Source organism: Mobula birostris, chromosome X, assembly GCF_030028105.1.
Source record: "Mobula birostris isolate sMobBir1 chromosome X, sMobBir1.hap1, whole genome shotgun sequence".
In the NCBI taxonomy this organism is placed as follows: domain Eukaryota; kingdom Metazoa; phylum Chordata; class Chondrichthyes; order Myliobatiformes; family Myliobatidae; genus Mobula; species Mobula birostris.
The window spans coordinates 33,290,627-33,315,717 of NC_092402.1; the positions used below are offsets into that span (position 1 = coordinate 33,290,627).

At 42.3% G+C, this 25,091-nt stretch overlaps 1 protein-coding gene across 3 annotated transcripts in view; it reads left to right on the top strand.

Annotated features, from left to right (window-relative positions):
- itga3b (integrin, alpha 3b) overlaps positions 1-25,091 on the top strand; it is a 147,130-nt gene that overhangs the window by 108,028 nt on the left and 14,011 nt on the right. For 2 of the 3 annotated variants that reach the window (XM_072248827.1, XM_072248826.1), the window contains exons 16-20: positions 5,915-5,992; positions 15,471-15,550; positions 16,678-16,755; positions 18,465-18,567; positions 24,173-24,349. In XM_072248827.1, the coding sequence (XP_072104928.1) occupies positions 5,915-5,992; positions 15,471-15,550; positions 16,678-16,755; positions 18,465-18,567; positions 24,173-24,349 (516 nt within the window). The remainder of the gene's footprint in view (positions 1-5,914; positions 5,993-15,470; positions 15,551-16,677; positions 16,756-18,464; positions 18,568-24,172; positions 24,350-25,091) is intronic. The other variant, XM_072248828.1, reaches the window with a different exon arrangement.

A 25,091-nucleotide genomic window follows, 5' to 3' on the forward strand; every position in this document is an offset into this window, starting at 1 on the left:
TATAGGCTGTAGTACATTATTATCTGTTCCAAAGCTACACTTCCTCAGAAGTACAGTATGAGTGGTTTATGCTTAAAGGATAAAATATAAAAGTGTATGATGAAAAATATATGCACTCGAAAATCTGTGCAAAAAGAGAGGGTCTTTTAATCGGCTGCACGCGCACTTGCCACATGCTCGCAATGAATCCAACACGGTTCATTTCCCCCCCCACCCCCTTTGTAGATGGGAACCATGGAGGAAAGGAATAAGTGAGGTAAACTGAGAAAAGTGATGAAATATCTATTCTGCTTGGTAACGGTCAACTGACCAGCACATCCCCATGGACTGCCGCAGGAGAGCAGCTTCTCTCTCTGTGCCTTCTTGATTAGCTAATGTCGGAGGCAGTGGACTGTGAATCTCCTCTTTTGATGAAAGGACCGTTGGTTCACCTGCTCAAATGCTGGCTTCTGTGGCAAGATATGCTTTTGCAGCTTCTCTGGGTGCCTCATCGGTTCGCTGGCATACATGATCCAAATGTTTTCTCTCAAGTTCTACTATTTGGCCATGACAATGCCAGATGAGAGCTGGTGGTCAGCTTTCTTGCAAGATGCGTGTGTAGACTATGTCTTGGGCACCAAACATTCATGGCCTGGTTTGCTATCGTATTCTTATTTCATGGCCTCTTGCAAATTTGCTACTGTACAGCTGGCAGTGGGGGATCTAATCTGGTGTGTAAAGTGTGCTTAAACAGTAATTTGGCGGGCGATGAGCCTGTAAATTCATTTGGGGGTAACATGGTAATGAAAGGGAAACAGCTTAATTTCATCATAAAGTCACCCTGTACTTGTTTGGAAAGGCCTTGTTTCACAGTTTGCGCTGCTCACTCCACCAAGCCATTTGATGCTGTGTGATATGGAGCTGTTGTCAAGTGCCAAATGTCACTATTCTCAACAAACTCTTTAAATTCTGCACTTGAGAAGATCACAAGGCCATTGTTGGATCATTTCCAAAATACTAAAATTGGTGAAGACCGACAATGGCTTAATAATAGTAGTTCTGGAGGAACACGACGAATTAGTGGGTAGTACCTCTATCCACATCGAATGGGCATCCACGATAACCAGGAACATGTGTCCCCAGCAAGGTCCAAACTAATCGATGTGGATCCATTTCCACAGGAATTAGGCCAGGCCCATTGTTTAAGGGGAGGCCTTTGGCAAACTTTTTTGCACCTGCTGATAAATATTGCAGATGCACACCATGTTTTCAATATTGGTGTCCATTTTAGGCCACCACACATAGCTTCTTGGTGGTAACTTCCTTCTCTCCACTCTTGGCTGGGCATCATGTAGATCACTGAGTACACGCTTGTGGCCTTGGGTGGGGGGAGGTGGATGGGAGCCACTATGTGATCGCCGCATGATATGTAGCCATCCTGTAAGGCTCAGTTCATGTTGGCAATTTGTGTGGAGGGCTGGTGGGCCAGCAGACCTGTAGTGCTCTTTTCACTGCCTAATGAGGTAACTTTTGATGGATGCTTTCTCTACATTTTGTAACAAGTAACCAACTCCAAATGGTGCTGTGTCGAATGTGATGTCCTCGACTATTGGTAATCTACTTAAGGTGTCTGCTACCACATTTTCTTTCCCGGGGCTATATGACATTGTATAAGACAAGGCGGATAAGGTCAATATCTATTGTTGCATTTTGGGTGATGGTATCAGTTGGATAACTTGTGTCTTCACCCATTCAGCCTAGCAGAGACTGATGATCAAAGAAACGCCCATATAGTAACTAATGGAAGTTCTTGATGCCAAACAGATTCATCTCAGCCTGAGACATTGTCCATGAAGCAAAAGTAATAGGCATTTCTGTTCCACAAGGCATTCAGTGAATAGTATAGCCTCGACTCCATAGGGTGAGGCATCATCATAGGTTTTCCCGAACCATAATGCATGAATATAGATGAAGAACTGAGGTCAGTTTTTACCAGTTCAAATGCGATGGGCTTCTGATGTCCCACTTACTAAACATAGAACATAGAATAGTACAGCTCAGGAACAGACCCTTCAGCCAAAAACGTTGTGCCAAACCAGATAAAAAGTAAATCAAAAAGCACCCAAATCCCTCCTACCTACACAATGTCCATATCCCTCCACCTTCCTCATATTCAAGTGCCTATCTAAATGTCTCTTTAAAAGCCTCTAATATATTTACCTCTACCACCACACCAGACAGCGTATTCCATGCATCCGCAACTCTGAGTAAAAAACTCACCCCTTATGTCCCCTTTGAACCTACCCCCTCTCACCTTCACCTGCATGCCGTCTGGTATTAGATATTCCAGAATAAGGATCAGATTTAATATCACCGGCATATGTCATGAAATTTGTTAACTTGGCAACAGCAGTACAATGCAATACATGAAAATATAGAGAAAAAATAAGTAAATCAATTACAGTAAATATATATATAATAGTTAAATTAAAAGTAGTGCAAATACAGAAATAATAAAAGTGAGGTAATGTTCATGGGTTCAATGTCCATTTAGGAATTAGAAAGCAGAGGCATTTCAACCCTGGGAAACAGATATTCTGTCCACTCTATCTATGCCCCTCAATCTTATAAACCTCTATCAGATCTCCCCTCAGATTCTGCTGCTCCGGAAAAAACAACCCAAGTGTGTCCAGCCTCTCATGATAGCACATGCCCTGTAAACCAGGCAGCATTCTGGTGAACCTCTTCTGCACCCTCTCCAAAGCTTCAATATCCTTCCTATAATGGGGTGACCAGAACTGTATGCAATACTCCAGATGTGGCCTCACCGGAGTTCTATAAAGTTGCAACATAACCCCTTGACTTTCAAACTCAGCGTCTCGACTAATAAAAGCAAGCATTCTATAAGCCTTCTTAACCATCTTATCGACTTGTGTAGCCACTTTCAATGAACTTGGACCCCGAGATCTCTCTGCTCAGCGACACTGTTAATGGTCTTGCCCTTAATAGTGTACTGTTTCCTTACATTTGCCTTACCAAGTTGGAACACCTCACATTTATCTGTGTATCTGGGTTAAACTCCATCTGCCATTTCTCTGCCCATATCTACAACTGATCTATATCGTGCTGTATTCTTTGCCAGTCTGCTACACTTTCCACAACTTTGCCAACCTTGGTATTATCCGGGAACTTACTAACTCGCCCATCTACATTTTCATCCAAGTCACAAAAAGCAGAGGCCTCAGCACAGATCCCTGCGGAACACCACTAATTACAGACCTCCTGCCCGAATAAATTCCTTTTGACGACTACCCTCTGTTTTCCATGTGCAAGCCAGTTCTGAATCCAAACAGCCAATTTGCTGCAGATCCCATGCATCCTAATCCTCTTGATTAGCCTCCAAGAGGGGCTTTGTTAAACACCTTACTAAAATCCATATAGACATTGACTGTGCTACCTTCATCAATTTCTTCCATCATCTTTTCAAAAATCTCAATCAAGTTGGTATATCCTACCCTGAAGGATTTTCTCCAGCAATTTACCTACAACTGACAAGAAACTCACTGATCTATACTATAGTTTCCAGGAGTTTTCCTTGTTCCCTTCTTAAGTAGATTTACATTAGCCACTCGCCTGTCCTCCATGACCATGCCTACACCTGGAGAAGTCCCAGCAATCTCATCTCTTACCTCTCTCAATAATCTGGCGTAAATCTCATCAGGCCCTGGGGACTTGTCCACCTTAAGCTCATCAGGAGACCCAACACTTCTCCTCCTTGACCTCTAAAGGCCCTAACATATTTATACACTCAGCACTGTTCTCCTGGTCTTTCATATCCTTTTTCTTAGTAATTACTGAAGGACCTCACTCATCAAGGTAGACACAGACATGAGGATATCTTTAACCAAGTTATCAATAAGGTATTGGAATGTACCTGGGGCCGAACTCACCCTGAATGATAGCCATGTATATCAAAACAGGCCTCTGTGCATGTTGATTATGAAGGGAGTCTTCATCCAAGGTGACCTGATTGTACGCATACTTCAGGTCTAGCGTTAAGAACTGTTGTATTCCTGCCAGAGTTGCATACAGGTGGTATGACCTGTGGTATTGGATATACGATCCATGGCATTAGATACTTATTCAGTTTTGTCACGAGGTTTGCAGTCAATTTGCAGTCAGCACAGATGCAAACTGACCTATCAGACTTGAGGGTGGGTATGATTGGAGCTGTCCACTGAGAACTGTGCTGGCTCCATCCCATCCGCCATCTGTCGTCAGTCAAGTTCTTCTTCTATCTTTGGGCCCACCACAAATAGCACTGAGCGGGCGTCCTAACACTTTGGCTGGCAGTTCTCCTTAAATTTGAACATAGCTGCCAGACCAAAGTATTCGGCTCGGAAGACCCGCCTGATGCTTTTGTAATACAAAACTCAGTACAGGGCTCCCCCCAGTATGGTTGTTGAAGGACACTGCTGATGGTATCTTTCTAATCCAATTTCTGCCCAGAAAATTAGGCTGTTGGCCTGTCTGACCATATGCACCAGCATGTAAAGCATGTCTCCTGATGAGCCACTTCCACAGTAAAAACACCACGCACGCCCATTTGTTCTCCAGTGTAGCTGTGGAACACCAAGTTCAGCAGTTGTAATTTTGGAATCTCTTGTAAGGATAATTCACTTACCAAGATGATGACTGACCCGATATCCAGCTCAAATCCACTTCTTCCCTCCAGCCGTCTCCTGGCGTGGAGTTGTTGGTCAAGTTGTTCCATTTTCCCATGGCATCCTCTCGAGTTACCCTACCTTCTGACAGAACCAGCAGACTATTTTTTGATGCTTGGAATGAGACCATTAGGCATGACTTTCCCCACAGTGATGGTATCTCTGTGGAGGCTTACATGATATTGACTGTGGGCTGCTGATTGGCATCTGCTGACAAACATTGATGTTTTCAGGAGGGGGCTCTTGCTCCGGTACTGCCTGAATCTGTGGTGATGGGGTGGATGAAAATGTGTAAGGCCTCTCTTGACTGCCTGCCAGTGACGAGCTGTGGAACATGCTTTGTCCCAGGACAAATTGCGCTCTTTGGACAGGAGGCTCTCCTGTGTCCTCCCGTCATGGACTTCACCAATCAAATCTTGGATAGCATTGCTTCTTCGAACTTGCTCTTTGTACTAGTTGGATTCCTGTGCCTCCAGGATCAGTCTTATGATGAAATCATCTACATTCTTGTCCAGGGCCTGCCGTAGCTGTAAGAACCTGAAGTGTGCCATGAAGACATTGTCCTGCTTTCTCCAAATGTTGTCCAAATCCTCAAGGTTGTCTGTTAATTCAGATTTGTTCTGTAGGTATAGAGCATTGAAGGTTTTCTGCCCAAGTTCTCCCAAGTGCATGCAGAACAGCTTGAGTTTCATTGCTTCCTCCAGCTTTGTTGCTGGTGTTAAAATTGGTAGGGGTTTGTAGTAGTCCAGGAAGGTTTTTTTTCCCATTGCAACCAGCTTTCAGGGCTCGGTTTTGCCTTAGCTGCGGCCCAAAATGGATTGAGTGGATGGAATAGAGAAGCCATTCTTGTTTTGATCCAAGTCACCAACGGTCATGTATGCACAGAACAGGAATGAAAGCAGAGTAATAGGATTAAATGTTTTTACTGAGTCACGTTAGCCACACTACATGCTGCGAAACTTACAGTGATGGCGCTGCAAACCGGGCCTGCCGAGGCGAAAACCATGCGCACTCCCAAACCCACGCAGAAAAAGAGGGCCTTCCACACACAGGAGGCCCGATCATTTCACCGCGCAACCAACCAGCCGCATGTGCATTTGGCGCATTCTCGCAATTGAATCAATACAGTTCAATGTATACTCCAGGATTAGCTGGATTTGTTTTGAAGAGCTGCATGAAAGTATAACTTTTCTGTTGTGTCTTTCTTTTAGGATAAAATGACCTGTGAACAAAAGGAGAGTTACACTTTGATCTGTGATCTTGGAAACCCTTTCAAAAAAGATCAGCGTGTATGTTCTTCATCTTTATGCCTCCAGTCCTGCACCTTTATAGGGTTTGCTCCTGGTATTCTGCAAAGGCTATTGCTTTTTTGTGCTAGAGTCATACAGCACAGAAACTAGACTGTTGCCCTACTGTGTTCACATTGACCATCAAGCACCCAACTGTATTAATTCCATTCTTCTTCTTTTATTCCTATCAACAATCCCCAATATTCTGGCTACCCACCTACACCAGGGATAACATACAGTCACCAATTAACCTACCAACTAGCATGTCTTTGGTGTGAAATCATATAAATCACGTGGAGTATGTCCAACCTGACAACATCCAAAATCAGGAATGACCTGGTCACTCAAACCAGGTCTAACAGAGCTAACCGTTGTGCCACCATGCTCCCCCTTTAGTAATGATAAATTTTATGGAGTCCGCTGTGGTGCTGTTAGGCATCTTCATGTAAATAATAGATGGTTGTCATTTAATGAGTGAGACATATGGTTCATAAATATGCATAATGTTCTGGCTGTTCCAAAAGAATAAACAAAAAGAGGAACAAAAACAAAAAGTGTTCCCAGGGTGAGGAATAAAGAGCTAGAGGAAAGAACCTGAGGGGCAACTTTTTCACCTGGAGGATGGTCCCTATAAGTCACCAAAGGAAGTGGCTGAGGCAAAAATTTAAAAGATCTTTGGACAGTTACATGGATAGGAAAGGTTTAGAGGGATGTGGGGCAAATGTAGGCAAATGGGACTAGCTCGGATGGGCATCTTGGTAATCATGGAGCAATTGGGCTGAAGGACCCGTTTCCATGCTGTATGACTCTGTAAATGCTGAAAGAACTCAGCTGGTCGTGAAACGTCTGAGGAAAGAGAACCCAGTCAATATTTTGGGTCAGTGATCCTTCCTTAGAAGGTTCTGAGGGACAGTTACTGACCCATAACATTGACTGGTATCTCAGTCCACAGGTGTTGCCTGACTGACTGAGTTCTTGCAGCATTTTTGTTTTTGTTTCTGTTTCGGCTTCCAACATCGACATTCATTTTCAAAAGTGCAAATTTGTGTTCAATGACTGAATACCTACCATATGTAAATTGACAAACAAATCAAGAGGAGGACACAAGAACACTGCAAAGGGATGTGGATAGGATAAATAAGCGAGGAGAAATATGACAGATGAAGTATAGTGTGTAGAAATCTAAAGTAATCATTTTGATAGGAAAAATATAATGGATAGAAAATAAAGTGCAGGAAATACTCAGCAGATCAGATATCATCAATGGTGATCGACATGGAACTAACATTTCAAGTTGAGAGAAACTACAGGAATCTACAGTAGGGAGAGGTCTGGTTGTCTACGTACCTGAAACACAAGAAAATGACATGCAGATTAATGAATTATGATGGCCTACAGTATATTGCAACAATTAGTGCAAATTGGGGATGTCTTCCTACAGCTATACAGTACTTTGATAAAAGCACATTGGAATACTTTGTAAATCTTAGTCTGTAGATCGAAGGATGGTTTGACCCAGTTGATTCATGGAATAAAGGATTTGCCTTTTGAGGAACCAAAGAATAGGTTGAACCTAATAGTCAACAGAATTAAAAACATGAGAGGTGATCTTATTGAAACATAGGCTTGACAGTGGAGATTTTGCAGAGAGTGTGGGTCTATGGAACTTACTCAGGAAAAAGGGAGGGCCCATTTAAAACTGAAATGAGAAGGAAGTTCTCCTTCAGAGATTCAGATTCAAATTAGTTCATTATTATATGCACCAAGGAGCAATGAAATTCCTTATTTGCATGAGCTCACAGGGAATGTGTATCAGAATCAAGACCAGATTTATTATCACCGACATATAATATGGAATTTGTTGTTTTGTGGCAGCAGTACAGTGCAAAGCATAAAATCTATAAATTATAATAAATAAACAATGCAAAAAAAATAGAATAATGAGGTTCATGGACCATTCAGAAATCTGATCGTGGAGGGAAAGAAACTGTTCCTTAATCATTGAGTGTGGGACTTCTTGCTCCTGTACCTCTTTGCAGATGGTAATAATGAGAAGAGGGAATATATCAGATGGCCCTTAGTTATGGATGCTGCTGCCTTCCTGAGGCACTATATATTGAATATGTCCTCGAATATGGGAGGTATACCCATGATGGAGCTAGCTGAGTCTAGACCCTCATTTTAAACAAAGATTTGTGAACCTTTGGATTGCTGAACCCCAAAGAACAATGAAGGTAGAGTTATTGGACACATTCAAGGCTGAGTTTTTTTTTCATGTCAGCAGGAAACCAAAGGTTGTAAAAATCAGCCACAATCTTACTGAATAGAAAATTAGGCTCCAGGGACCAGTTGATCCATCCAGCTCTATAAAACTCTGGAATATTCTGTTCAGTTCTGGTCGTCTCATTATAGGAAGGATGCAGAAGCTTTTGAGAGGGTGAATCAGAATCAAAATCAAGTTTATTATCACTGACATGTCGTGAAATTTGTTGTTTTGCAGCAGCACTACAGTTCAATATATTTAAAAAAACTAAATTACAATAAGTAGATACGTATTTTTTAAAATTAAATTAAATAAGTCAAATAGAAAGAAAGCACAAATAGTGAGGTAGTGTTCATGGGTTCATTGTCTGTTCAGAAATCTGATGGTGGAGGGGAAGAAGTGTTGAGTGTGTGTCTTCAGGGTCCTGTACCTTCTCTCTGATGGTAGCAATGAGAAGAGGGCATGTCTTGGGTGGTAGACTTTAATGATGGATGGCGCTTTTTTGAGGCATCAAATTTTTTAAGATGTCCTCGATGATGGGGAAGCTAGTGCCCATGACAAAGCTGGCTGAGTTTACAACTCTATGCAGCATTTTCCAATCATGTGCATAGACAGCTCCATACCAGATGGTGATGCAAACAGAATGCTTTCCACGATATATCTATAAATTTAAAAGTCTTCGGTGACATACAACATCTCCTCAATCTCCTAATTAAATAAAGCTGCTGGAATTCCTTCTTTGTAATTGCATCAATATGTTGGGTCCTGGATAGAGCTTCAGAGATGGTGACACCCAGGAACTTGAAACTGCTCACTCTTTCCAGTGCTGATCCCTCGATGAGGACTGGTGTGTGTTCCCTCGACGTCCCCTTCCTGAAGTCCACAATCAATTCCTCGGTCTTGCTGAAGTTGAGTGCAAGGTTATTGTTGCGACAACATTCAACCCGCCAATCTATCACACTCCTGTATTCCTCCTTGTCACATCTGAGATTCTTCTGACAACAGTTGTGTTATCGGTGAGACACAACTGCAGAGGAAATTTACCAAGATACTGCCTGCAATGGAGAGCATGTCTTATGAGGACAGGTTAAGCAAGCTATTGCTTTTCTCTTTGGAGTGAAGGAGGATGAGAGGTAACTCGATAGAAGTGTACAAGATGATAATATCTTCTGCACTCTATGGACTAACCTGTAGCTCAGTTGGTTACATTGTCATCTCTAAATCAGGAAGATACAGACTATAAGAAAGGGACTAACCAGTGTGTAAACATACACACACACATGTATACACACACACACACACAATATAGGAGCAGAATTAGGCCATTCAGCTCAAGGAGATTCAAGCTGTGGCAAGAAGATGCAGATGAATCAGGGGAAAAAATAGAGCAACATTAAGGATTCAGGCCATCTCCCCAGCCTAGAGCTCTAATAGTATAATTTGGATATTTTGTTTCACTTTAGCAAGCATTAACCACTCTTAACCACTAGATGGTGAAGATACAGTACACTTCTATCATAACAGCTGGTAAACAAGTTACCCTAGCATATTTAGCAGCATGATTTGCAATGCTGTGGTGGTATTGGGTTTGCTGACCGCAAAGTTCTAAACTCAAACAAAGACCTTAAACTCTATCAGATGTGTATAGCCATGAGTATTCTCACTGAAGGGAGATTGTACTGTAACTACTCAAATTTGAAAACTATTCAAAGACTAGTTTTTTTTTTCATTTGTTCTCTATGATGAGTTTAGCTGCCAATACCCACTATTCGAGTACCCCTACAGAGGAGAAGGTACTTCCAGGTATCAAAGCTAACATCTCATTTATTTTCATTGATATACATTCAGATCCAAATAACAGTTTTAAAACACATTTAAAACTCAGAAGATTTCTATCTTAAGCATTTTCAGATTGTCAGAGATTTCCAAAATACAGAGACAATTCCTATAAACTAAAAAGACATACCCACAGTTTGCAGAGAGATAAATAATTAGTTGCAGAAACCAAAACGGGAGGAATGATTCTAGTGCACCCCTTGTTTCTTCAATGGCATCTTGATGTTTGTTACCCCATTTCTAATCAACCTGAACTGCTCTCTACATTTATCCCCTTTTTCTCACACTTAGGTGACTTCACAAGCATGTGATATTTCCTCAGAGATCCTTTTAACACAAACGGTCTAATAGTATTTTTTGGAAACACAGATTTCAGCTTAATGTTCACAGTTCACCATTAATGCTATAAAGCTCACGTAAACTCCCAACTACAAACACATTTGTTATTGATATGTTAAATATCAATAACTCTAAATGGAGAGAAAATACAAAAAAAAACTGAGGTGCAAAGGGACTTGATAGTCCTTGTGCAGGATTCCCTAAAGGTTAATTTGGAGGTTGAGTCTGTCGTAAGGAAGGCAAATGTGATGTTAGCATTCATTTCTAGAGACTAGAATATAAAAGCAAGGATACAATGTTGAGACTTTATAAAGCATCGGTGAGGCCACATTTGGGGTATTGTGCATACTTTTGGGCCCTTTATCTTAGAAAGGTTGTGCTGAAACTGGAGAGGGTTCAAGGGATGTCCAAGAAAATGATTCCAGGATTGAAAGGCTTGCCATATGAAGAGTGTTTTATGGCTCTGGGCCTGTATTCATTGGAATTCAGAAAAGTGAGGGGTGATCTAATTGAAATCTATTGAATGGTAAAATGCCTTGATAGAGTGGATGTGGAGAGGATGTTTCCTATGGTGGGAGAATCTAAGACCAGAGGACACAGCCTCAGAATAGAGAGGCGGTCCTTTTAGAACTGCAATGAGGAGAAATTACTTTAGCCAGTGAGTGGTGAATCTGTGGAATTCGTTGCCACAGGCAGCTGTGGAATCCAATTCTTTATGTATATTTAAAGCCGAGTTTAATCAATTCTTGATTGGTCAGGGCAAGAAGGGATATGGGGAAAGGGCAGGAGTTTGGGCTGAGGGGACAAAGGGATTCAGCCATGATGAAATGGCGGAGCAGGCTCAATGGGCCAAATACCCTAATTCTGCTCCTATATCTTATGGTCTTATGGACTTAAATGATATTATCCATCTGTTCTGCAAGCTTCCTTCAACTAAGCAACTGAAGAGTCAGCTTGTCTGCTTGAAACAACAGAAATTAAACAACCCATTCTACTTTACCTTGAGCAATAATAAAGCAAGTGCAGTGACTAGCATCTGCTTCTACACAGTCAGAGCATCTTCTATCTACAGAGCTTGTTTGCAAAAACAGTGCTTTTTAACTTCAAGCTGATGATTGCTTTCCATTTACATTTAACAACTGAAGACTGACTTCCTTTTAGAACCAGAAACTAAACAAACTGTTAGTTGGATGCTTACTTACATCTGTTTTTGGGCTCACACGTGGCAGCTGTGTTTAGAAAGCGAAGTTAGCAAAGACAGGAGGTTTGAATATCTATTATAATACCAATGGATTATATAATAAATTTTTTTGAGAATCAAAAGAGTTATAAGAACCATAAGTCGCCTGTGCCAAATGGACTATACCCCTGGGTTTTGAAAAAGATAGCTGAAGAGATTGTGGAGGCATTAGTAATCATCTTTCAAGAATCACTAGATTCTGGAATGATTTTGAAGAACTAGAACATTGCAAATGTCACTCCACTATTTAAGAAGGGAGGAATGCAAAGATAGGAAACTATAGGCCAGTTAGCCTGACATCAGTATTTGACACGATGTTAGAATCCATTATTGATGAGGTTCCAGGCCATTTGGAGGCACATGATAAAATAGGCCAACATCAGCAAGGTTCCTTAAGGGAAAATCTTGTCTGACAAATCTGTTGGAATTCTTTGGGGAAATATCCAGCAGGATAGACAAAGGAGAGTCAGAGGATGTTGATTGCTTGGATATTCAGGAAACCTTTGACAAGGTTCTGCTTAACAAGATAAGAGCTCATGATATTATAGGAAATATACTAGCTTAGATAGAAAATTGGCTGACTGGCAGGAGGCCGAGAGTGGGAATAAAAGAGGCCTTTTCTGGTTGGTTGCCTGTAACTAGTGGTGTTCCGCATGATCGGTGTTGGGACCACTTCTTTTCAACATTATAATGTCAGTGATTTGGATGACAGGATTGATGGATTTGTGGCCAGGTTTGTGGATGATACAAAGACTGATGGAAGGACAGGTGGTGCTGAGTAAGAAGGGAGTCTGCAGAAGGACTTAAGACAGATTGGGAGATGGGACAAAGATGTCACAGATGTAATACAGTGTAGGGAAGTGCATGGTCATGCACTTTGGTAGAAGGAATAAAGGTGTAGACTATGGCTTATGATCTTATAGTTACTGCTTTGGACCATAAGACATAGGAGAAAAACTAGGCCACTTGGCCCCTTCGAGTCTGCACCGCCATTCCATCATGGTTGATTTATTATCCCTCTCAACCCCATTCTCCTACCTTCTCCCTGTAACCTTTCATGCTCTGACTAACCAAGAACCTATCAACCTCCACTTTAAATATTCCCAATGACTTGTGTTATATTTTGTAATTCCAAAACATAAAACTAATTGAAAGGAAAACATGGAGCTAGGAAATGCATGTCTTAGTTTTGTTTTACTTTAAGCTGAGTGCACACATGACATGATGGTGTGCTGATGTATGCCACTCATATACTTTTACATATAACCGATAATGAATTATATAAACGACAAAGAATGCTTAATCAAGCAATACGTTTACAATATTACTAACATATTAAGAACACAACAACCTGGCCTTTACAACCATCTGTGGCAATGAGTTCCACAGATTCACTACCCTCTGGCTAAAGAAACTCCTCATCTCTGTTCTAAATGGACATCCCTCAATTTTGAAGCTATGCCCTCTGGTCCTAGACTCACCCACTATAGGAAACATCCTCTCCACATTCACTGCCTAGCCTTTCAATATACAATAGGTTTCAATGAGATCTAACTCGCCTATAATTTGCTGGCTTCTGCTTTCCTCCCTTCTTGACGAATGGAGTGACATTTGCTATTTCCAGTCCTTTGAAACCATTCCAGAATCTAGTGATTCTTGATAGCTCATTATTAATGCCTCCACAATCTCTTCAGGTACCTCTTTCAGAACCCTAGGGTGTTGTCCATCTGTTCCAGGTGACTTAGCTACCTTCAGACTTTTCAGCTTCCCAGTTTTTCAGTAGTAATAGCGACTACACTCACTTCTGACTCCTGACATTTCTCAAATTTTTGGCATACTGTTTGTGTCTTCCACAGTGAAGACTGGCACAAAATACTTATTCAGTTCGTCCGCCATTTCTTTGTCCCCCATTACTACCTCTCCAGCGTCATTTTCCAGTGGTCTGATATCCACTCTGCTCTGTTATGCTTTATATATCTGAAAAAAACTTTGGTATCCTCATTGATATTATTGACTTGCTTACCTTCATATTTCATCTTTTCTCTCTTTATGTTTTCTTCAGCTCCCTTCTGTTGGTTTTTGCGGTGGTTAACCAGATGTTTTAATCTCTGATGCTCCACTATCAATCTAACTGTTGGCATTTATGCTAAACTCATTAAGACATTAATTCATGCCTATATTACAGATATTCTAAATATAGGGCTAGGTACTGCAAACCCAGGTCTGCAACCTAGAATTTCATCCCATGAGTCTACTTGCCTATTAGATGTGCAGGATTCTTCTTCCTGAAGGAGCAAACTGTTGCCAAATTTTTATCTCTAAAAATCGAAGACAGATGCAGGTGAGGCTTGTTTTGGATGGGGCCACACCAAGCCCTTTATATAATAGAAGATCCCTGGATGAGTATAGGCTCACTCGGTCAAATTGCCTCTGATAACTTGGTATGAAATGATATTTGATAAGTGAAAAAGAAAATATGGTACAGAACCTGCCATTAATTTCAAAAAAAGAACCACTCCTTTCCAATCAGCAAGAATGCATAAGAGCTGACTGTTTAGTTCTAGCTGTAATCTCTAAGGGAAGTATATCCCACTCCTTTTGTTGTGAAACTGGTCACATTTCCTAAACTACTGTCCTTCAAAACATTATCTTTATCTGGGAATCCCTTAAGTTCCATTCATGTGCCTGTATCTTAACAACAGTAAATTATGAGAAGGAAGCTATTTCAGGGATGGTAGTTTGAATATTATTACAATATATTGTGCTTGCAACAGCTCTTCAAAAGAATGCTTTAAAATTACATTTGCTGCTAATGAAAGATATAGCCAATCTTAGGCTGGTCACTGGTGACCACGTTCAGGTTAGCCCTTTGTGGCAAGGCAGATCTCTGCTGTCCCTCCTACTGAGACCCAAGTTGGTCTCTGTTCCCTACTCCTGGCTGGACACTGCTACCTAGGTTGGTCTATTGTGCCCAGGCCTATTCGATACGTAATGTAGAACCCACAAACACAAGCCTGAATCAGTTGGGCCTCAAAGACCGAGAATTGTCATGGATGATCTCAAGCAGACAATTGGTGAGGTGGTGGAGGCTGATGTCTTGAGTTTTCAGTGGCAGGATCCTCAATATTTTTCCAAAGTAAATGTGGGTGACAATGTCACCATTAGCACTTTGTAAGATGTGCTCATCAAGAAGGAATCCTGACCCAATCCCCACTGATTTAATGGAAAAATTGGAGTGTCATATTAATGTCATATGGGAGAGACAAGTTTTCTTTGAGATATAGAAAATGCTGTGGAAAACAGAAACATTGGCAACCAATCATCTGGTACCGCAGTTCCAAGCTCCACTCCCAAAACTGCCATGAATAGATGTAGGGTTGAAAAGGCCTCACAGCCTAGTCAGCTGTAAAACCTGTCAATGATACTTAAATGTCTCTGATATTCAGAAATTAAGAAAAGTAATTGAAGTAAATAATTAAATCATTATGTCACAAATCTAAAACATTTTTAAAATGACCCTGTTTTTCAATCCACAAGTCTATAATCCCTTTAATGGAACCTCAGTATCCTAAGCCTATTTTTAAATGTAGGGTTTCAATGTGGAAATTCCAGGCTTACTTCTGTTCCTTATATGAACATTTGCTGTTGATTGCTAAATCAGGAATGGAGAGTTACATTGGAAATTTAAATCAAATTTAAACTTTATTTATCTTAGAATTGCGTAAGGGGCAGTAAGGTAAGAAATATTCTAAAGGTAACAAAATGAGATATATCAGGAATGTGACATTTTTCTTTTGTAGGCTGAAATCCTTTTAATCTTCGAAACAACGGGAATAACTCTTCATATGAGTGAAATCACTGTGGGACTCAAACTTGCAACGTAAGCATAAGTTTTGTTTATTTGCAGTTTCATTTAAACCAAACCAAAACATATTTCTTCATCATTGTTACTTTTGTTTTATAACCTAATTTCTTTAGTAAAGTTAAAATAACCTTATGGAAACCTGTGGCACTAACACTAGAGGGTTCTTCCAATGTTGCAGTTTTAAAATGACACTGGAGCTCAGTGTCAGCTTTCATGTTACCTGTCTGCATATCTTTCATCAACTATAAAGCACATCAAATCACTGATGAGGAGAAATATGATAGGGGTATCTCTTTCCTTGAATGAAGAGGATGGTTTTTGAGGGAACTGTTTACAAGTACTTGTTTGAATAGGTTTGATTAGATTGATAGATACTTTATTGATTCCAAAGGAAATTACAGTGTCACAGTAGCATTACAAGTGTACTGATGTACAACTATTAGAAGAGAAGTAAGAAAGAATAAAAAATAAGTTACCTCAAACAGTCTAACAGGAGGGAGTCATCACTTCCCTGGGTATAGGTTGACTCATTATAGAGCCTAATGGCCAAGGGTAAGAATGCCTTCTTATAGTGCTCCTTGGAGCAACGGTGTTGTTTTAGTCTTATGTAAAAAGGGAAGAATAAATCTGTTAAATAAGAGATGAGGGGCACCAAAACAGTAAAGGAAGAAATTAGGAAATCTTATACAAGAATATTTTTTATTCTCATGGGATGTAGGCATTATTAGCAAGGCATGCACTTAATGCCCATTTGCAATGCCCTTGAAAAAGTAATGATCAGTGTATTTTTTGAATTTCCCAATGGTCTGTAAGGAGCCAGTATGTTGACTGACATGTTGGGTGCAAAACTGCCACCTTCAATATTTCTGCCACAGCTTTGGTCATCTTAATAACTGATTATCTTGAAAGTCAAAAGACACTGCAGATGTTGGAAATCTAAAATAAAAACTTAAAATGATGGGAGTGCCCATCAGGTCACACCACATCTCTTAGGAAGGAGATAAGAAGGAAAATCACCAGCATAAAGTTTATGTCCCAAGCAAGATGTTTGTACATCACTGTTACTTATGTGACCATCAAATCAAGAATGTAACTTTTATGTGGAATATTATAAAAACATTAATTTATTATTTTACCAACAGGGAAAGTGTGCAGAATGATTTACATTTAGTTGAGGCATCGATACCCATAGAAATTCAACTACCAGTTAACCTAGTTCGGTAAGAAACTAATCAATCTGTTAAATGTACTTTTTCGCTGGTAGATGCTACAGATCTGATGAGATACTATACGGATTTTTGAGTGAAGTATCATTTGTATCACTCCCTGAAAGTTTTTTTATATTATTCAACAAACTAATTGATGTTCTGCTAGACTGTAGGTGCACGAGATAGATTAACTGTTCTATTTCTAAACTTTTGATTTTACATATAAAAGCAGAGGTAAATCTCATTTTATTATGATGAATTTAGCATCGACTGACTGAAATTGTAATGATAATGTTTGTTATATAGCTGAGCCACTCTAAGCAGAATTATATCCATTCTTCGTTATTTCTATTCCCGTCACGGTTCTTTATACTTTATTGTCGCCAAACAATTCTGATAATTACAGCTAAAATTTGTATATTTTACACCTACTTTCTAAGTTCTTATAAAGAAATGATCGTGAAGCAGAACAAGCTCTGACTGCTCATTTTGTACATTTCAACGAATCCTGACATTAAAGCCCCACATAAGGTGTGAATTGTGTCACGTAGTGGGAGAACATTTACTGCTGTATTCCAGGTACATGCTCCTTTGCCACCATTTTAACCAGGTGGCAGAGATGCCCTCTTCTGGCAGGCAGAACATTATTTAATATATTAAAGTGAGGGTGCAGTTGCCCAATGGCACAATTCCAGGATTAAATTGCAAGATTATGAATTGTTTGCAGCTTGTTCAGCTGCATATTGCAAAACAACCTTCTGAACTAGGTTTTAGATTTTAAAGCTAGTATATTTTGTTCATGTAAATTATATATTTATGCTTGGGTTATATACACATCAAAAAGGAAGTAGTCTACATGTAAATCCACAGTATCAAATAATGCTATTGCTGTTTATGGTAAGTCTTCATAGAGAGATAGAGTGCAGGCACAGGCCCTTCAGCTCACCAGGTCAGTCGCAACCATCAAACACCATTTTCACACAAATCCTACCCCTTTTTATTTTCGCCACATTACCACCAGCTCAGCCCTGGATTCTACCATACATCTACACACTTGTAAAAACTTTCAATAACTAATTTACCCACCAATCCACATATTTTGGATGTGGGAGGAAACTGGAGCATCCAGCGGAAAACCGCATGGTCACAAACACAGCACTGGAGATCAGGATTGAACCCAGGTTGCTGGAGCTGAGATGCATGGGGTACTTCTGTAACTGCTAGAGTTCCCAACCTGAGGTCCAAGGACCCCTTGATTAATGATATTGGTCCATGGCATAAAAAAAGCTGGGGAACCCCTGCTTTAAACCCACACAAAGCTTGAACACAGAAAAGTATCTTGTTAGTCAGGAAGGTGCTTCCAAGTTTGCATTTCTGCATTTCAACGCCTTCCATCAGCCACTTAATAAAGGAATGCAGCAATTTCTGCAACTCTTGGCGTGTTTGTAATCCTTCCTATTTGGGGGCAAAATTAAATGTAGAGTTCGGTTTGTTGGATGAGGAGCAGATTTCCATACAATTCTGATTTCATATTTTAACTATCATAATAACCCCTTCATGGTTGGCTACCTTATATTTCCTGTATTATCCAAGACAGTTTGTTGCTAGTTATCATTAATTATTTGTCCTTCCGTTGACAAATCATTCTCACTGGATGAACCAAAGCAGTCATTTGAATTCCAGTGCAATAACAGTCTTTTTTTTTTCTGTTCTTTCATCAGGTCAAGTGACAACCTGAAGACATATTTCAGTGGCACAGTGATGGGTGAGAGTGGAATGAAAACATTTGATGATGTGGGAAGTCCTGTGGACTTCACTTTTCTGGTAAGAGCAGAGTTCATATTGTGACATTATTCTGTATTCTGTTTATAAATTAGTGCAAAACTGAAATATCAACCACCTTCTAAGGCACCTGTGGGGAAGATCATACTCCTTCCTGTTCATAGTAAAATCATTGAAATATGGTAATACTATGAACATTGCTATTATTTATAGGTAACAAATATCTCACCATGTTGGTGAGTTTTAGAATCTGGAAATTACTTATCCACTGATTCAATCCTTTAGAAAATATCACCTTTGTTGGAAAGTGTTTTCATAAACATGCATTATTATAAAGACGCGAACACGAGAAAATCTGCAGATGCTGGAAATTCAAGCAACACACATAAAAGTTGCTGGTGAACGCAGCAGCCCAGGCAGCATCTATATGAAGAAGTACAGTCGACATTTTAGGCCGAGACCCTTCATCAGGACTAATGGAAAGAAGAGATAGTAAGAGATTGAAAGTGGGGGGGGGGTGGAGGGGGAGAGATCCGAAATGATAGGAGAAGACAGGAGGGGGAGGGAAGAAGCTAAGAGCTGGAAAGTTGATTGGCAAAAGGGATACAGAGCTGGAGAAGGGAGAGGATCATGGGACAGGAGGCCATGGGAGAAAGAAAGGGGGAGGGGAGCCCAGAGGAAGATACAGGGCAGGCAAGGAGTGATTATGAGGGACAGAGAGGGGGATGTGGAATTAAAATGTGTGGCCACTGGGAGATCCTGCTTTCTCTGGTGGACAGAGCGTAGATGTTCAGCAAAGCGGTCTCCCAGTCTGCATCGGGTCTCGCCAATATATAAAAGGCCACATCAGGAGCACCGGACGCAGTATATCACCCCAGTCGACTCACAGGTGAAGTGTTGCTTCACCTGGAAGGACTGTTTGGGGCCCTGAATGGTGGTAAGGGAGGAAGTGTAAGGGCATGTGTAGCACTTGTTCCGCTTACACGGATAAGTGCCAGGAGGGAGATCAGTGGGGAGGGATGGGGGGGACGAATGGACAAGGGAGTTGTGTAAGGAGCGATCCCTGCGGAATGCAGAGAGAGGGAGGGAGGGAAAGATGTGCTTAGTGGTGGGATCCCGTTGGAGGTGGCGGAAGTTACGGAGAATAATATGTTGGACCCGGAGGCTGGTGGGGTGGTAGGTGAGGACCAGGGGGGAACCCTATTCCTAGTGGGGTGGCGGGAGGATGGAGTGAGAGCAGATGTACGTGAAATGGGAGAGATGCGTTTGAGAGCAGAGTTGATGGTGGAGGAAGGGAAGCCCCTTTAGAAAATTAAGACATCTCCTTCGTCCTGGAATGAAAAGCCTCATCCTGAGAGCAGGTGCAGTGGAGACGCAGGAATTGCGAGAAGGCAGGGTGGGAAGAGACGGTGGGAAGAGGGATACTCCAGGTAGCTATGAGAATCCGTAGGTTTATAGTCTCTCTCTCTCTCTCTGGCTATCCATTCAATAGGATGTTGATGGCTCCCTTCAGTCAGTTAGTGGGGTTGACCCCACTCCTCAGAAAGGAACAGCGTGTGCGTGAGTGGATTTTAGGTGAGTAGAGGGTTGCACAGGTCCAGACCCATCCTCTCGACATCCCCTCCCGGATCCAGTGGCATGGTGGGGTCCAAGACGGCTGGGGGAAGTTCTGTTGCAGTGAATGGCCAGACCAAGCTTCGATGCAAGGGATACCCTTTCCGCGCTTCACGGCACATGTTTGCTAGATGGCCATTGACCCAACGAGATGGTTCATCGGAGAGGTTTATAGTAGACATCAGTAGGTAAGCTGTCTCCAGAGATAGAGACAGAAAGATAAAGAAAGGGGAGGGAGGTGTCGGAAATGGACTAGGTAAACTTGAGGGTAGGGTGAAAGTTGGAGGCAAAGTTAAAGAAGTCAACGGGCTCAGCATGCGTGCAGGAATTAGCGCCAATGCAGTTGTCGATATAGCGAAGGAAAAGTGGGGGACAGATACCAGAATAGCTTTGGAACATGGATTGTTCCACAAAGCCAACAAAAAGGCAGGCATAGCTCGGACCCATCCGGGTGCCCATAGCTACACCTTTAGTTTGGAGGAAGTGGGAGGAGCCAAAGGAGAAATTATTAAGAGTAAGGACTAATTCCGCTAGACGGAGCAGAGTGGTGGTAGAGGGGAACTGGTTAGGTCTGGAATCCAAAAAGAAGCAGAGAGCTTTGAGACCTTCCTGGTGGGGGATGGAGGTATATAGGGACTGAACATCCATGGTGATAATAAAGTGGTGGGGGCCAGGGAACTTAAAATCATTGAAAAGATTCAGAGCGTGAGAAGTGTCACGAACATAGGTAGGAAGGGATTGAACAAGGAGGGATAAAACCGTGTGGAGGTATGCAGAAATGAGTTCGGTGAGGCAGGAGCAAGCTGAGACTATGGGTCTATCTGGACAGGCAGGTTTGTGGATCTTGGGTAGGAGGTAGAAACAGGAAGTGCGGGGTGTGGGAACTATAAGGTTGGTAGCAGTGGATGGGAGATCCCCTGAGCTGATAAGGTTCGTGATGGTGTGGGAGACAGTGGCCTGGTAGTCCTTAGTGGGGTTATGTTCGAGGGGTAAATAAGAGGAGGTATCAGCGAGTTGTTGCTGTGCCTCAGCAAGGTAGAGGTCAGTGCGCCAGACTACAACAGCACCCCCCTTATCGGGGGGTTTTATAGTAAGGTTAGGATTGGTGTGGAGGGAGTGGAGAGCAGAGCGTTCGGAAGGAGGGAGGTTGGAATAGGAACAAGGTGCGGTGAAGTCGAGACGGTTGATGTCCTGTCGGCAGTTAGCAATAAAGAGATCCAGAGCAGGCAGAAGACCAGAGCGGGGTGTCCATGAAGAGGAGGAGAGTTGAAGACAGGAGGAGGGGTCATCGGTGGGGGTGGGAGAGTCCTTGTCGAAGAAGTAGGCTCGGAGACGGAGGAAGAAGAGTTCAGCGTCATGGCGAATACGGAACTCGCTGAGGTGTGGGCAAAGGGGTCAAAGGTGAGGCTCTTACTGAGGACAGAGCGCTCTGCCTCAGAGAGTGGAAGATCAGAGGGGATGGTGAAGACCCGGCATGGACGAGAGCTGATATCGGGGGGGTGGAGGGGAGGCTGGGGGTGTCAATGGAGGGGGGAGGGTTGGGGTGAGAGGAAGAGGGAGCCTCTGAGGGCCCAGGAGCTGATGATGGGATCTGAGGGAGACGGGGTTGCAGAGTATTGGTGGGGGAAGGGGAGACGGGAGTCACAATAGCAGCACATAAGGACCCGGCCTGGAGTTCAAGGCTTGAGTCGCAGTTGGAGGCTGCGCAATCGCTTTGAAGGTGTCCATGGTCATTGGAACCCGCATGGATGGTGGTGGAGTCCGGGTTTTGAATTTGCTCTGGGTCGGTAGAGCCGCCGAGATCAACGGTGGGGACCACGGTCCGAAGTTCACGCCTGCTAGCATCGGAGCCAGCAGGCTCTGGGGTCTGCAGATGGAAGATCTTGCGATCCTTGCCTAACATGACAAAGTCAAAGAAACGGTGATTGCACGCATGGATCTGACGGAGGATGAAATAACGGGTAGGTCCATTACAAACGGTGAAGAAAGTGACCCGGAGGTGTGGAAGGGAGTGGGATAGGGACGCCAGGTACCTCCTCATGGCGGAGAGTGTCGCCCTCAGAGCTCGACAGGAGAGACGGGAGATCCCTCCCCACCAATCTCCCTCCCAGCACTTATCCTTGTAAGCAGAACAAGTGCTACACATGCCCTTACACTTCCTCCCTCACCACTATTCAGGGCCCCAAACGGTCCTTCCAGGTGAGGCAACACTTCACCTGTAGTCGACTGGGGTGATATACTGTGTCCGGTGCTCCCGATGTGGCCTTCTATATATTGGCAAGACCCGACGCAGACTGGGAGACCGCTTTGCTGAACATCTACGCTCTGTCCGCCAGAGAAAGCAGGATCTCCCAGTGGCCACACATTTTAATTCCACGTCCCATTCCCATTCTGATATGTCTATCCACGGCCTCCTCTACTGTAAAGATGAAGCCACACTCAGGTTGGAGGAACAACACCTTATATTCCGTCTGGGTAGCCTCCAACCTGATGGCATGAACATTGACTTCTCTAACTTCCGTTAATGCCCCTCCTCCCCTTCTTACCCCATCCCTTATTTATTTATTATTCCCCCCCTTTTTTCCCCTCTCTTTTTACTCTCTCTCTGTCCCTCTCACAATAACTCCTTGCCTGCCCTGTATCTTCCTCTGGGCTCCCCTCCCCCTTTCTTTCTCCCAAGGCCTCCCGTCCCATGATCCTCTCCCTTCTCCAGCCTTGTATCCCTTTTGCCAATCAACTTCCCAGCTCTTGGCTTCATCCCTCCCCGTCCTGTCTTCTCCTATCATTTCGGATCTCCCCCTCCCACTTTCAAATCTCTTACTATCTCTTCTTTCCGTTAGTCCTGATGAAGGGTCTCGGCCTGAAACGTCGACATTATTATAGAGATGAGGTTACTCAGAGCAGTCTCATAGAGTCGTACAACATTGATTTTATACATTTCTACAAGACCACCTCAGTCTCCTAAATTCCATGTGAATAATCTTAACTCCAGGAGTCCTGGCAATAACCATGTAATTTTCTCCCCACTCTCTTTCTAGCTTAATGGTATCCTTCATGTAGCAGAACGACCAAAACTGAAAATAATACTTCAAGTGCAGTTTCACAAGCATCTTGTACAACCGCACCATACTGTCCTGACGTTTATACTCAGTGCACCCTCTTTCACATTACATCATCTTTGTCAAATCACTTGCCTTCTACCCTATCGATTGCTTTATTAGTGTCACATGTACTGAGGCACAGTGAAAAGCTTTTGTTTGAGTGCTGTCGAGATAGAAGTCCATACAGAAGTACATCAAGGTAGTGCAAAAAGTAATGTCCAGATTCAGATGTGTTTATCACAACTACATCATAACATACAGTTAAATGTGTCATTTGTGTTAGCAATCAACACACCCCAAGGATGTACTGGGACACCCCACAAGTGTGACCATGGTTGCCAGTATGCCCACAATGCTCAGCAGAACACAGAACATAAACAACTGTAACAAGAGAGCTATGGATGGTGGTGAACCCAAGTTCAGGCTCAGAATCACAGCAGTACAAGAAATGAAACTCCTACAATTGAACACTGAATGCTCAGCATGAGAGCTTTAAGTACAGACTTTCCATGAAGCAAAGTGGCAGGCAATAATTGGCAGACTGAGTCTTAAAGGGACAGTGGCACATAACCATACTTAAGGAAATTGGAGTGCCAAAACTTGGATACCTGCTACTGTTCAGTTAGGACCATGACAAAAACTGCAAAATAAGCCTCATTCCTCCCTCCCTCCCATCTTCCCACCCACATACATGCACAGTCGTCTAACCTCAGGAGAGGCCGTCTTCAACCTCAAGCCACTTGCACACTCATGGATTTACAGACACTTCCCCAGCAGGCTCACAAAGATTCGTAGATTCGGGCTCCGGCCATTGGGCCTTAACTGAGAAGTAAGAGCCAATATGCTGTTCTAATGGCAATTGCAACCAGTAGGTCACAGCTTGGATGTAGTAAAGTGTGCCATGCTGTTAATCCTGTTCTAAACTCCTACAGGTGGAGAATCACGGCGATCCGTTGGGTGACCTAGGAGTGCTTTACCTCACTATTAATTGGCCATATGAAATCAGTAATGGAAAGTGGTTGCTGTACCTCACTGAAATTGAAATGAATGGAACAGAAGAGCGATACTGTACACCAGATGGGTATACCGTGAATGAACTGAATTTAAAGGTATTTACATATTTTCTCCATATTTATTATTGTAATTATATATCTTACTGGCTCTATTGACATTTCCAGAGCAACCTGGCTATTTGAAACTCCAAACACAGTAGAAACTTGATTTAGGTTCCAGTATAAATATTCAAAGTTGGCAAATAACTACTGTAACTAACTTGCTGAGTGATTAAAGTTGCAAAATGAAGCCCTAGTTTAATCTAGGCAAAGATACAACATGGAAACAGTGAGTCTGTGCCAAACATCAACACCCATTTGCATTAATCCTCCTTCAATTCCTTTTTTTGGTCATTCTCCTTAGCCTCCACCCCCGCCCCCCAGATTGTATCACCCGTTGCCACACTGTGAGCAATTTACAATGACCAGTTCACTTACCAATTTGCATATCTTTGGAATGTGGAAGGAAACCTGAGCACCTGGGAGAAACTCATGTTGTCATGGGGAGAATGTGCAATCTCCACATGGACATCACCCAAGATTACGATCAAACCTAAGTGCCCAGTGTTGAGAGGCAGTTGCTCCACTAGCTTTGCTATTATTTCCATTTTCCTCTAAAAGAGGATTTCTTTATTTAAACCAAGCTTGACTCTTATTAAAAGGTATCTTCATCATTTTCATGCACCATTTAAGTATGGATACTGCAAATTATTTTGCTTGGGATATTCCTGGAAAGTAGGATGTGTGACAAGGACACAGTGATCCAGAGGCAGGATACCATTTATGACAAATCAGAAAA